The sequence below is a fragment of the Protomyctophum bolini genome, assembly GCF_963924005.1.
Source record: "Protomyctophum bolini genome assembly, chromosome: 2".
NCBI lineage: Eukaryota > Metazoa > Chordata > Actinopteri > Myctophiformes > Myctophidae > Protomyctophum > Protomyctophum bolini.
The window spans coordinates 16,836,399-16,850,044 of NC_137863.1; the positions used below are offsets into that span (position 1 = coordinate 16,836,399).

The 13,646-nt window shown below is 45.4% G+C and overlaps 1 protein-coding gene across 2 annotated transcripts in view; it reads right to left on the minus strand.

Moving 5' to 3' along the window:
- The window catches only part of fgd5a (FYVE, RhoGEF and PH domain containing 5a), a 50,600-nt gene that overhangs the window by 13,487 nt on the left and 23,467 nt on the right, over window positions 1-13,646 (minus strand). For both annotated transcript variants that reach the window (XM_080788818.1, XM_080788817.1), the window contains exons 6-12: window positions 11,527-11,678; window positions 10,629-10,785; window positions 4,505-4,595; window positions 3,130-3,180; window positions 2,644-2,702; window positions 1,315-1,386; window positions 50-118 (exon numbers count right to left, since the gene is read on the minus strand). In XM_080788818.1, the coding sequence (XP_080644944.1) occupies window positions 50-118; window positions 1,315-1,386; window positions 2,644-2,702; window positions 3,130-3,180; window positions 4,505-4,595; window positions 10,629-10,785; window positions 11,527-11,678 (651 nt within the window). The remainder of the gene's footprint in view (window positions 1-49; window positions 119-1,314; window positions 1,387-2,643; window positions 2,703-3,129; window positions 3,181-4,504; window positions 4,596-10,628; window positions 10,786-11,526; window positions 11,679-13,646) is intronic.

Below are 13,646 nucleotides of genomic sequence, written 5' to 3' on the forward strand. Positions count from 1 at the left end.
TACTTTAACGTGACAAAAACAAATAGACAAACAAGCAACATAATATTACCAGAAACAGGTGCCTGGGCTGCCTGCTCTTTCTGGAGACCTTCATGAGAGTTCCCTCCTTGACAAACACCTGTAAGGAGAACACCACAGAGAGAGAGAGAGAGAGAGAGAGAGAGAGAGAGAGAGGGATGATCAGTGTTGTTCTGGCTGGAGTTAATAGTAATTGATACTCGAATACTCAAAGTAATTGTTATGATCTTTAGAACTGAATGGTTATTTGCAAGCGATCAGATTTGTCCACCAATCTGCATAATATCGTCGGTCGGGTGGGAACCTCACAAGTCCAAAACGGTTACTTTTAAAAATTCAAATTTAAAAACAGCAACGGAACAGTAGCAGATCTGCAAGCTCTTGCGGATCTGCTACTGTTGAAGCTTTTGTGTGATGCTGTAGTCGTGTGATCAAGTAGGGAGTTGGAAAAAAACAAAACGTTAAAATGTGGAGATAAGAGGACGATTTGTTATATGACAACATAACAAAGTAGGCATGAGTAATGCTCAACCTATGCTCTGTCGTACGGCGGTGCCACATGCCCCAAATCAGCAGATCTACCAGTTTGCAGATTGGCTTTTTTCCAAGCGAGTGACAAAGTCATACGACAAATTACAAATAGGATATTGGCTGGGTGAGTGGATGAGTGTTCAGACTGAGACACATCAGATGTGAATCGCATTATGCAATATTCTGTTTCCATGTGATTTTTTTTTGGCTGGTCAGATTTGATATGACCAATCCGATTCTCATCCCATTACTCTGCCACCAGAATGTGGAATGCCCTGACTAACACCATCCATTAAAAGATGAGAATCACTGGTTTCTTTCCAAACTGCCCTGAAAGAACACATCTATCAGCAGAACATAAAGGGTCTATCTGAACCGCAGAGGTGTCATTCACTGCCGCCGTTTTTCCTTTTCCTACATATAGTGTTTGTATTTGTTGACATATTAATATATTGTGTTAATTGTTTATTTAATGTTGATGAATTGAATACACAGGACCACAATGGAAACAAGTCTCCAGAACGTTTTTGCTGTTATTTTAGCCTTACTATCTCACTCTACCACATGCTGTTCACATTTCTGACTAAGTATTCAATCAATCAATCAATCAATTCTAATCTGGCTGATAGGGCAACGATTGAATTTGGGGGCTGTCAGTCTGAAAAGATAGATCCAGCACAAGGCTTACAGAGACTGCATAAGATAACACAGTATGGTTGTATTTTGATAAGTGAAACACTGCGATGTTGTCCAGATGGAGCTCACCCGTCCGGGTTTGAGGAGGTCCCGCTTGCCGCGGACGCTGTACTCTATGTGAACCAGACGCAGCAGGTTCTCCTGGAAGAAAGAGAGGGTGGAGGGAGAGAGGGGGGGGGGGGGGGGGGGGAGTGGAGGCAGAAGAGAGGGTGTTCTGTGATTTTTCCAGCGATGGGCGGAAGGGCAGAGAGAATGAAACTGTCCCCTGTTTGTTTGTGAATGAAAGACAGGGGGGATGTGATACTGGAAAACCAGATAGAGAGACCCTCTGTTTCCACTGTTTCTTAGCTTGTTTGCGCCTGCTGTGTGTGTGTGTGTGTGTGTGTGTGTGTGTGTGTGTGCACGCTTAAGAGAAAAAGATAAAGGGACTGTGACAGAAACGAGTCAACTGATAGTAAGCCACGGGGGAGGCATGGTTTTTTGACAGCCAGAGGAGAAAAACAGTGGGGGGGGGGGGGTATGCCTATGTGTGTGTGTGTGTGTGTGTGTGTGTGTGTGTGTGTGTGTGTGTGTGTGTGTGTGTGTGTGTGTGTGTGTGTGTGTGTGTGTGCGTGCGTGCGTGCGTGCGTGCGTGTGTGTGTGTGTGCGTGCGCGTGCGTGTGAATAATTGTAAGTGAGAGGGGAGCAAGTATCTTCCAACCGTTATACACTGCGCCCTTTGTTTACGATACACCTGGGACCCCTTGATGACATCATCATTTCTCGCCCCCTGAATGGACTTTTAGCAGGCCAGTATCTAAGTGAGGAGGGCCTTTACTTCCCTCACAGTGCCTCTGTCATCCATGAGAGAATTACACAGCTGTTATGAGCTTGAAAATCTGAGATTTTCAGCAGTGGTTCTCAAACTTTTAAGTGTCAAGGACCGTCAAATTGATATATATTTTGGCTGCAGACCCCCCCCCCCACCCCATCTGACAATGTTTTGTGCCAGGGACCCCCAGAAGAGAAGACTTGTGTTAACAGAATTCAAAATGATTCAATATTTTTCCAAAGTGTTCAAAAATAGCAGATGCACAAGCTAGCAGTGCGGCACAAAGGAACACGCTGTGAGCTTGTATATCTGCTATTTTTGAATAGCCAACATATAAAATGGAATATGGATTAAGGGGTTGAGATTAGAACGTTGAGAAGCAATACCAGTTGCCACTATGAAAAGCAAAGACCAATCTCCACGACGCAAGCGGTGTGCAGTCAATCAGATAACACCGCGGGAGATCAGTGCGGTATAGGTACATGTTCTGAATTCAAATGTGAGATGCGTACACGTGTGGGCCGGGATGTGTGTGACGTGTGACGTGTGTGTGCGTGTGTGCGTGCGTGTGTGTGCGCTCAACTTACCCCCTGTTTGAGACTGTCATTGGCTTGATCCGCCACCTCGGACACGATCACCAGAGCAGCTGCAACACGACACAACACATGGGAGACAGGTGAGATCTATGTGCATTCACAGGAGGCACGCACACTCTCAACAACTGGCTACTGGTACAAAAAATACAATTCATGAGCCTGATTAATTAATTAAACTCTGAGAGTGCACAAATGTAACCAAATGGACGCGTACGGTTCCATTTGCAAGAGTAACAATGAATGATGAATTCATTACTGTGTATCATCTATGTTGTGTGTGTGTCCGTGTGTCCGTGTGTGTGTGTGTGTGTGTGTGTGTGTGTGTGTGTGTGTGTGTGTGTGTGTGTGCGCGCGCGCGTGTGTGTGTGTGTGTGGGTGGCTTTGATGGCTGACAAAAATGTCAATGTTTATGACAGGCTGCTTTATGACAGATCATTCAGGCTAGGGAAGAGAAGAGCCCGTCCATGAAGAGATTACCTTGTGTGTCCTCGTATTCTTTGGAATCAGGAGAGAGGTTGTTCAGGTAATCTGGGGGGGAAAGACAGACAGACAGGTCAAAAGATGAAAAGATGGCAGTTCAAAAAGCCCAACCCCATCTCACAGAAATACAGCGAAATAGCACGGAATTGCAATTCCGTACATATATGCCCAGAAAACCCCAAAATCCGTAAACCACTACTGATTTGACCGCGACGGAGGCGTGGCTTTCACTAGTACGGAAGTGCTATTTCACCGTGGCTGGGTTATTTACTAGTACTGTCCATATCGGGTTACAAGTCGGACGGGGCTGAGACGGCTCTACCGAACTTCGCAATGCTCGACACGGCAACTCGCAGCCTTTTAGAGCCGCTCAGAGGTGTCTCCCCTGGCTCAAGTTCGGTAGAGACGGCGCCCCTCCGTCATTGTCTATGGGGAGGATTTTAGTATCATATGTACAGATTTTGGGGTTTTCTAGGCATGTATGTATGGAATCGCAATTCCGTGTTATTTCACCGTGTTTGGGTGAGACTGGGTAGAAAAGCCAGTGCTGCCTAGACGGTGGCAGTGGCTCAGGGGTAGAGCGGCCACTTGGGAACTGGGCGGCGGACGGTTCCCAGTTCGATGACGGGCGCCTCCAGAGTTACTGTATAGTATATAAATTGAACATTTTTTAATGTTTGCTTCTGGGTTTCAGATGGAAGTCCACAGCAAAATACGATGATGTATAATACACTGATGTTTTTTTTGTTTTGTTTTTAGGATTTAGAATCCTAATGTGTGAAACACGATTATGAAGAATGATTCCTGGCTTGATACAGCCAGATGGATGGTTAGATTGAGAGGAACCCAACCTGGCTATATATTCACCCTGGAAAGTTTTACTAACACACACTGCTTTATAACATGGTGCTATTGGAACCTCCCACGGGAATGCATTGAAATACCCAGATTGTACAATGAAAATGACCCACTGCTGCTATGCTACAACTCGTGCTGCTAATCATAAGAAAACATGTTATGAAAGAATGAATACAGGCGTGGATGTGATAGACAGCATGGTCTACGGACGCTTGAGGCACCATGCAAAACACATGAAGACGCCATATTATGTTCCTAATATATCACGCTCCTGTGTTATTTAAATTGATTTAACCAGGATAATCCCACTGAATATGCATGCATAATTGCATACACAAATGCATACACACGCACGCAATCACACGGATTCTGTAGTAGTCTAACGCTTTATCTTCCCTCGCAGCCAGGTGTGAATGCATGCATGGGAATAAGTGTGAGTGTGAGGGAGTGCGTGAGTGTGTGTGTGTGTGTGTGTGTGTGTGTGAGAGAGAGAGAGAGAGAGAGAGAGTGTTACCTGTGAGCAGCATACGGTATTGGAGCACCCTCACTATCACCTGCAGTAGTTGGTGTTTCAGTGGCACCTCAGTTCCCTCCGGGCCCTGTGTCTACACGCACGCAGATGCACACGCACGCGCGCGCGCACACACACACACACACACACACACACACACAGACACACACACACACACGCACATGCACGTGTGAAGCTTTGAATAAAATAGGCACAATCAAGGAAAAACAATAAAGCACTCACACACACACACACACACAAACAGACAAATGCACAGTTGCACACACACACACACACACACACACACACACACACACACACACACACACACACACACACACACACACACACGCACATGCACGTGTGAAGCTTTGAATAAAATAGGCACAATCAAGGAAAAACAATAAAGCACTCACACACACACACACACAAACAGACAAATGCACAGTTGCACACACACACACACACACACACACACACACACACACACACACACACACACACACACACACACACACACACACACACACACACACACACACACACACACACACACAGCCTCTACGTATGCCTAATATAATAGAGTGACCTCTATGTCATTGTTGTGATTCAAGGTCGGAGGTGACAAATGCAATGTTAAGTCAACCTTGGCAGAGGCAGCTAACCTCCCCACATCCCCATTCTTTTTCTCCAGGCAGTCATTTTCCAGGTGAAAGGGGGCGACGGGGACACAATGAAAGAGATATCTGGACAAATGATCAGTATCTAATTGTCTCTGACAGCTATTTATGACCTGAGCGAGCGGCATAGGGGGCCCACAGAGGACCAAGGAACGTATGCACGCACACGCAGTCACGGCACACACACACACACACACACACACACACACACACACACCTGCACAGACACACACACACACACACACACACACACGCACACATGTGTGCACGCATGCAAACACACGCATGCATGCAAAGAAATGCCTCTAATGTCTAATCTAATGAAGTCTTATCCTTCATTACAGACACAGAGATTGCACCCCGCAGGAAACAGCATCTTCATCTCATTTAGAAACACACACACACACACACACACGCTGGTGAAGATAACAGTGTTTGCTGAGCAGAGGGTGGGGAGGTGCAGTTAAACACAGCGTTCTTTGTCTTCATTATGGGAGGCTGGGCGAGAGGAGAGGAGAGGAGAGGAGAGGAGAGGAGAGGAGAGGAGAGGAGAGGAGAGGAGAGGAGAGGAGAGGAGAGGAGAGGAGAGGAGAGGAGAGGAGAGGAGTTTCCAAACAAAAAGCAGAGAGTTGTTTTGCAGCCATACTGCGCAGTCACATCTCTTGTAATAAGCCAGCCTCTGTTGTGAATCCTTGCATCCTCATCCTTTCTCTTTTCTTTGTCTGTCAGTCAGTCATTCAGTCAGTCAGTCAGTCAGTCAGTCATTCAGTCATTCATTTCCCGGGCGTTATTCCACAGCATCATTTCTCTTTCTGTCTTATTATAATGGCCAATTTATACTTCATGGATGAAAAACAACTGGATTTTAACACTGATATGTGTTGCTCACGTTTCACAGTTGAAAATCAGTTACAGCCGTTAACACTGAGCATAAATTCTCGCCTAATTCTCGTCTTCCGTTTCTCACTCTCAGTCTCTCTCTCTCTCTCTTTCTCTTCCTCAGACAAGTTAACAAGTTCTCATCGTTAAGACGCCGCCTGAGCGTCGTGTCACTTGTAAATCTGTCATCCAATTGACACGTGTTCGGAGGAAGTGGCGCCGTTCGGCAGCCCAGAAGATGCTAATTAGTGAGAGGGTTTGGTGTTTGGGTTGAGCCAGCCAGCCAAAAAGGGAGGAGAAAGGAGACAGGATGATGCCTTGTTGTACGATGAGGAGATAAACGCGCAAAGGCAAACACACACACAAACGCACACGCACACAGACACAGACAGACACGCACGCACGCACACACACACACACACACACACACACACACACACACACACACACACACCACGCTTCTCTGTCTCTGTCACAGGCAGCTGATTCGCCGCCTGCACGCGCAACTGATCTAATTGGGGAGATGTAAAGGACGCTGCCTCTCTAATTAGCTTCTGTCTGCCTCATTGCCCAGATGCCTTTACTGGGAATTCACTCCATCTCTCTCTCTCTCTCTGTCTCTCTCGCTCTCTATCTATCTGTCTCTGTGTCTCTGTGTCTCTCTCCCTCTGTCTGTTCACCTGCTGCACAGCCCATGCCCCCCCTCCCAGCCCCCTCCCTATCCGCTGGGCTTCTCTGCACACAGTAAACATGATGGAGTCATATACCGGCAACAACCATAATATGCATGATATTAATATATAAAATTCTAGTTGCACCGAGTCGTTCCACAAGGCCTGCATTTGTGCCTATAGGGTGGACACGCTAATAGGCATCAAATAATTAGCCACTTAAGCTCAATTAAAAAAAAATATATATAATGACATCACCAAAATACTGTAGGTATGTCAGGGTTAAAGTGTAAAAAATACTGAAACCAAATACATACATGCTGACACAGAAGAATGCAAATGCAAACGCACACGCACGCACATGCACACACTCGTGCATGGCACAGCGTATTGGCTTTGTAGCCGGTCCAGTAAACAAGCCATTGGCTGTGGAGAAGGGGCTCTTTAATCCTGTAAGGGTCCAGCAGTGATCTGATCACGGTCCAAAGCTACTTCATCACTGTCATCACCACATCCACAATGAAATTACTAGCAGCCACACCACTGGACCCAAGCTTATAGCACCCAGAGAGAGAGAGAGAGAGAGAGAGAGAGAGAGGTGTGTGTGTGTGTGTGTGTGTGTGTGTGTGTGTGTACGTGGGAGAGGTGAAATATAGGGAAGAAAAATAAAGAGGTAGAGGATGTGAGCGAGGGATATCAAATGGAAGGTCATAATAATTATCATATATTTTGTTTCCCACGAATAGACGAATACACGAGTACGAGTACACGACTACATTTCTTCTTTTCTTTTTTTACAATTTCTTTGTGTGAAATGTGTCACGTTGAAAGAATGAGGATCAACTGACACTTAAACGTAAACGTTGAAAAACGTGACCGAAAAAACCTTTGACGTTCAAACAAACCCAGCTATATAAAACCCAGCGGCTGGCGTTCTTCTGGCGAGCATGAGCGGGGGATTGTTGGGTCGGTCGGGGTGGTGAACGCTCGGAGGTAGATAAACGACCCACAGGCCTCTTAGCGGAGGACAGGCTGTAGTGGACGACCTGCGTGGACCTCGGCTCCACTCCCTCGCTCCTCCTTGTCCCTCATTACGGCGGGGTCACACACACCCTGGAGGTCCAGAGGCAGCGCCGCGATACGCCACTGCATCCATCATGCACGTTCAACCTGCAACATGCGTGAGGGGAACCGAGGGGGGGGAGGAGGAGGGGTGCTGGTATTGTGTCGAGGGAGTTCTTGCTGGTGTATATTGGCTTTGTGAGACCCTTTAGATTCAATACACAGAGTCGGTGGACACTCAGGACATGTTGGAGGACATTTGTGGTGCATATGAAGTAAAAATAAAAAAGGGGGGTTTTCACGTGCACTGCATTTCTCTTAACACGAACCACGTCTCTGTCCTCTTTAAATGGAATGAAAACAAATAATAAAACTGTATCTAGAACACAAAAGTGTTTCTGTTTGCACTAATGTCTGCTTTGGAAGACACACAGTTCAGGAATGCATGCATTGTTGCCCATTCATGACCGCTTCAAGGGAAAGAAAAGAAAGAACATGACCTTCATAGAGGCAAAACAGATCGATGGATCAAATCCATTGTTTACTATTGGCTAATCATAATCAGTTTTCACACAGATTTTTAAGTCAAGCTCATGCAATAGCTACAGTATTGCATCCCGAGTTACAAAACCGGTTGCAGGTGTTTGTTTCAAAGCACTACACTGCAATAACAAAAACTGAACAGGGTTTGGTTGAATACGATCATAGTTTAACCCGTTAAAACCGTGAAAGTATCTGTGTCACTTTAGATTTAACCACTTATCCATATTTTATACTTTGGCAGATATACAAGCTCAGAGTGTGTCACTCCATGCCGCAACATGCACTTGTAGATCTACCATTTTCTTTTTATATCGTGAATATTTGTTCAAGTCTTTGAATATATTTTTGGACCGTGGCCAAATCCGTGGCCAAATACATATCATTTTGGGTGGTCCTTGACATGGAAAGGTTTTGAGCACAGCTGACATAGCAACATAATTATGTTTTTCATAAAACTGTTAGAAGACATTTGTAGACCCGACCTCTGGTCTTAATGACACATGATATCAATGTACAATCGAACACGGCGTCTCTCTCTCCTCTATAGTCGTCCTGCAGGGTCTGACTGTGTCTGGCGAGGGGCAGCTGCTAATGAATATTCATGAGGAGGGACAGTTGGGCTCTTGTCGGCTCACTTGTGTAATCAATAGAGAGATGCCTAGAACCATAGTGTGAGCCAGTCACTGTAGTGTATGTGCACGGATCAATGCACACAGGACTGTTAACTGCTGTATCGGGGACAGAGTTATACTGAATAAAACCCTACGTCAATGTCTAGACAAAACATCGTGTCTACGAGCAGCATTAGAGAGTGATTCTTGAGACATGAAAGTAATTGGCTCTGCATATAGAATCATTGACAAAAAAAGACTGGATATAATATAATATTAATTTTCTCAAGGTGACTTGTGTCCTGCTATAGACGGATTTCAGCTACATGAACAGAGATCAATTTAACCCATTAAAACCGGGAAAGCAGCTGTGTAATTTTAGATTTGAGCAAAGCATTATTTAGACTTTGGCTATTCAAAAATATACTAGCTCAATATTATTGCGTCACTTTGCGCTGCACTACGAGCTTATAGATCTGAAAAATATATATATCGTGAAAATTTGAATATATACTGTATATTTTTAACTCAAATCTTTGCTTCTGCAGGTCCCTGGCACAAAATATTTTGAGATGGGGGTCGGCGGCCAACTACAGTAGATAGATAATTTGGGCAGTCCTTGACATGAAAAAGTGTTAGTTTTTCATAAAACCGTTTAATGTAGAAGACATTTGCAGAATCGGCCTCAGGTCCAAATGCGTTAATAGTCCAGCAAAAGGCTGCATGGAAATAAGAAATCTATTGCTGTATCTGTTTACAAATAATGTTCTTTGCTTACTGTAATAATATCCTCAGCATTAGTAGTTTTTGATCAGACAGGGTTCACAATAACTCTATTGTAATCTACAGACAGCAGGGATTTATAAGAGGCGCGCACACACAGGGAATGTGTGTGTGAACCACTTGTGATGATCATATTTGGGAAAGACAATCCAGATTACGAGCCAATCCACCAACAATCCTATACGCGGGGGAGGAGTGAGGATAAAGAGTGTGTGTGTGTGTGTGTGTGTGTGTGTGTTTGTGTCTGTTGTTGGAGAGGAAATGAGGGTTTGGTGTTTGGCTGGTGTGAAAGATGAGTGTATGACGGTATAAAGGTCATGTCCCTCCATGGAGAGTACCGAGGATAGAGGAGGTTTAAGAAAAGGCCATTATCTCTCCATGGAGGGCTGGGTGATAAAACCTAAACTGAGAGCTCTGCCGAGAGAAGATTGAGTGGAACACCCCTCTCTGCTCTGGAGAAACTGCAACGCCACAGTTTTAACTGTGCAAACATCTGAGGAGAGAGCATACGAGATATTATTTTGGTGTCAGCATGTTGGCACTGGAAGTACCGTGTTCTTTAAAATGGGATGATGGGATGCGTTGAGGTTAAAGGTTAAAGTCCTACTATTTGTCACACACATTGCTTTATGCGAGATTTGTTCTACGCATTTGACCCGTCTCTTGGAGCTGCGCTCGGGAATCATTTTGTAGTTGATCTAACCCCCCCTAATCCAACCCTTGATGCTGAGTGCCAAGCAGGGAGGCACTGGGTCCCATTTTCACAGGCTTTGGTATAATAACGGCTGGGGATCGAACCCAGACCTCCTTGTTTCAGGGCAGACACTCGAACCACGAGGCCACTGAGCTGGATAAAGTTATTCAGTCGTTCATTCATTCATTCATTCCGGTGTTGTACCTCAAACGTCTTGACGATGCCAGCGAAGGCGACGTTGCTCCTGACGCTCTCCTCCAGCAGAGACATGCTGCGGTCGTACTCAGAGAGGTAGGTGTCGAACACGGCAAAGTCGTCCCGACGCGACAGGATCACGTCCACCACCCTCTGGCTCTCCTCCCTGCAACCAACCAGGGTGGGAACCGGGTCATACATGGTGGGCTTTAACAGTGATACGAGGGATTTATTGGTGGTCATGAAATATGTTGTTCAATGTATTGTAAATGCCTACTTTATCATACTACTTTATCATACTACACTGTCACATCACGCGTTATTATTATTTCAGTGAAAGTTGTTAAATGCTTATAAATATTGAACCAATGAAGAGTACTAACAAGAGTGTGTGAATAAATAATGGAACTGAATTTTGTATTTTATTTAAAATTTCTGAAAAGTCACAGTTTTGGTGGGGGGTGGGATGGGGTGAGGGAGAAAATGGGGGAAAAAATGGTATGTTCAAACTGTTTTAAATTGTTGAAAGGCTACCTTGTTAAAAAGACTGCCTTTCAAAAACGGACTGTGGTGCTCTCAGATGGTCAGGTCAGGTTTGTACTTAATCTCAGGTTTTTAATAAATCTATATATTTATTTACATACTTATTGCTTCTGGTCTGGAGTTGTACTTTGGGGAAAGCCAGTGGCATTATTTATCCTGAATCATATGCAGCCCAATTGGATTTTATCTGTGATTTTGTATAGTGGCAAAAGGATGTATTTGTAGCTTCTAGGTATGTAGGTTGGCTTGTTTGAGAACAGGTCCCAGTGTGTGTGTGTGTGTGTGTGTGTGTGTGTGTGTGTGTGTGTGTGTGTGTGTGCGTGCGTTGCGTGCGTTGCGTGCGTGTACTGTGCGTGCATCTTACCATTGTCGGATGCGAGCCTCTAGCTCGATGAGCATGTTGCTGTGCAGAGTGTAGACCTGGGGGAGCACGCCAAGAATCTCCTCCAGCCTCTGCTCCTCCAACACAGACTCCCCGTCCTCCCCCACCGCCTCCCCCACTGCTGTCCTGAAGTCCTGCACAGGGCATGACGGAGGGAGAGAGAGAGAGAGACAGACAGAGAGAGAGCGTGCACAGGGACAGAGAGAGAGAGAGAGAGAGAGAGAGAGAAAGGAATGGAGGAAAAAAGGATATGTGAGAGTGAGGAAGGGGAAAGGGAGGGAGGCAGCGAATGTGGGGAAGGGGACGATCGGGGGTGACGGGAGAAACAGGGAATGAAAAGGGAGAGAGAAAAGGGAAGGAAGGAAGGTCAGATCCTCCTAAACATCCTTCCTGCCGCCCTTCATTCCAAATCCACCAGCGTCCCCTCAGTGGCTGCATGCTCTGGGCTCTGTCCAGGCATTCAGGAAAAGGGACGTCCTGCCTGCGCGTGATTTAGGGATAATTTATGCCTCATCGCACGACCGAGCTCTTTGTCGCGCGACAAAAGGGTGACGCACACTTTTTAATCGCTTCACGTCCCACACTTTGTTTCAAGTCTCGCTTCACACCCGCGAGGTGTGACAATTTTCCAACAAAAAAACCCTTAGAGATGTTTCGATTTTGAATGCTTCAGTTGATGTTGCACTACTGTATAGTTTTATATGCTTACTGTACTATTTACATTATTATTATTTTACTAACAAAAAAATATATATAAATAGAATTTGTATTTATTCCTAGTTCGGGGGTCCTCAAACTTTTGAATTTCAAGGACCCCAATAACTCTGAGAGTGCAGAAATGGAACTAAAACAAACAAACATTTGGTTTGCAAATAGTACAGTGTTACAAATGTATACAAAAGGAGCAAACATTATAACACAAAAAGCAAGGACGTTCATCTGCACTGCCAAGATCTCCACCAGCATCTACATTCCAAGATCTCCACCAGCATCTACAAGATCTCCATATTCATTATCCTGTTGACACTGAAAATGCTACGATGATTAACAACATGATAGAGAAGCCGAGCACAAAACGCTATGCTCTACTGGCATGTCGAACAGGCCGTTTAATGGCTGAGTGCCAATGACACATAAGGGCTAAAATAAACAACCCAAGATTGAATGTCCTCAAGAGAGGTTATTTATCTGCTGAGAGGGGGAGGGGTGGGGGGGGCAGATGAAACTGTGCCAATCGTTAGGAGGTGTCAAAAGGCCTTAACAAATATCAATTGTGTCTGCGGCTAGAGCTGCCTGGCTATCTAACATGACATATAATGCACTGTAAAGCCATAATGTATGGAGGGGGTACAGCCCATCCATTCCATTTGAGAGGACAGCGCGGACATAATAAAGTGAATACAGACGTCCCGGGCGGTTGGTGAGATAATGTGGTGACATGGCGGCGCTGGGGAGCTGGCCGTTCATCATGCGCAATCGATCGCGTCTCAGTTTAGCATTCGTCACTTCTGGCCTGGATCAGGACTGTAACACTGTTGGCTTAAGGGATCCCGCGGTTTGTCTGCGTCTCCAGGGAGATGCGACGTGACGCACACGCGTAGAAAACAACACAACCCCTCACACAGGTACACACACACATATGTGACTGAGTGATTGAGTGTGTGTGTGTGTGTGTGTTTGCAATAGAACGCACACACGCTCGTACACTGTGAGCTAGTGTTTCAGTCATCCCAATTGGACCACTAGAGTCGAAATGGTACACAAATCCTACAAATGGTCTCCTAAGTGGACGCGCGGACGTCCTATGGTTACTGGTGCTTTTCTGGGACAGAGAAAGGTCAATAATAAAGTACATTTTCTCCTGATTTGCCTCTCTGAAAAAAGCTACCGGTATTTTAGTATGCAACTAAACCTGATCGTGACGATCAGGTCCAGTGTTTAGTTCAGTGACCATGGAGATAAAGAATGGTGTCAGAAGCTGTGTTCACGGTCACTCTTCCATTGGAATGAATGGACTCCAACCTGCTTCCTGTCTCACTAAAAGGTGTCCGCCCAGTTTGTACACACACACACCCCACCACACAGTCAGTGGCTCTATCTGG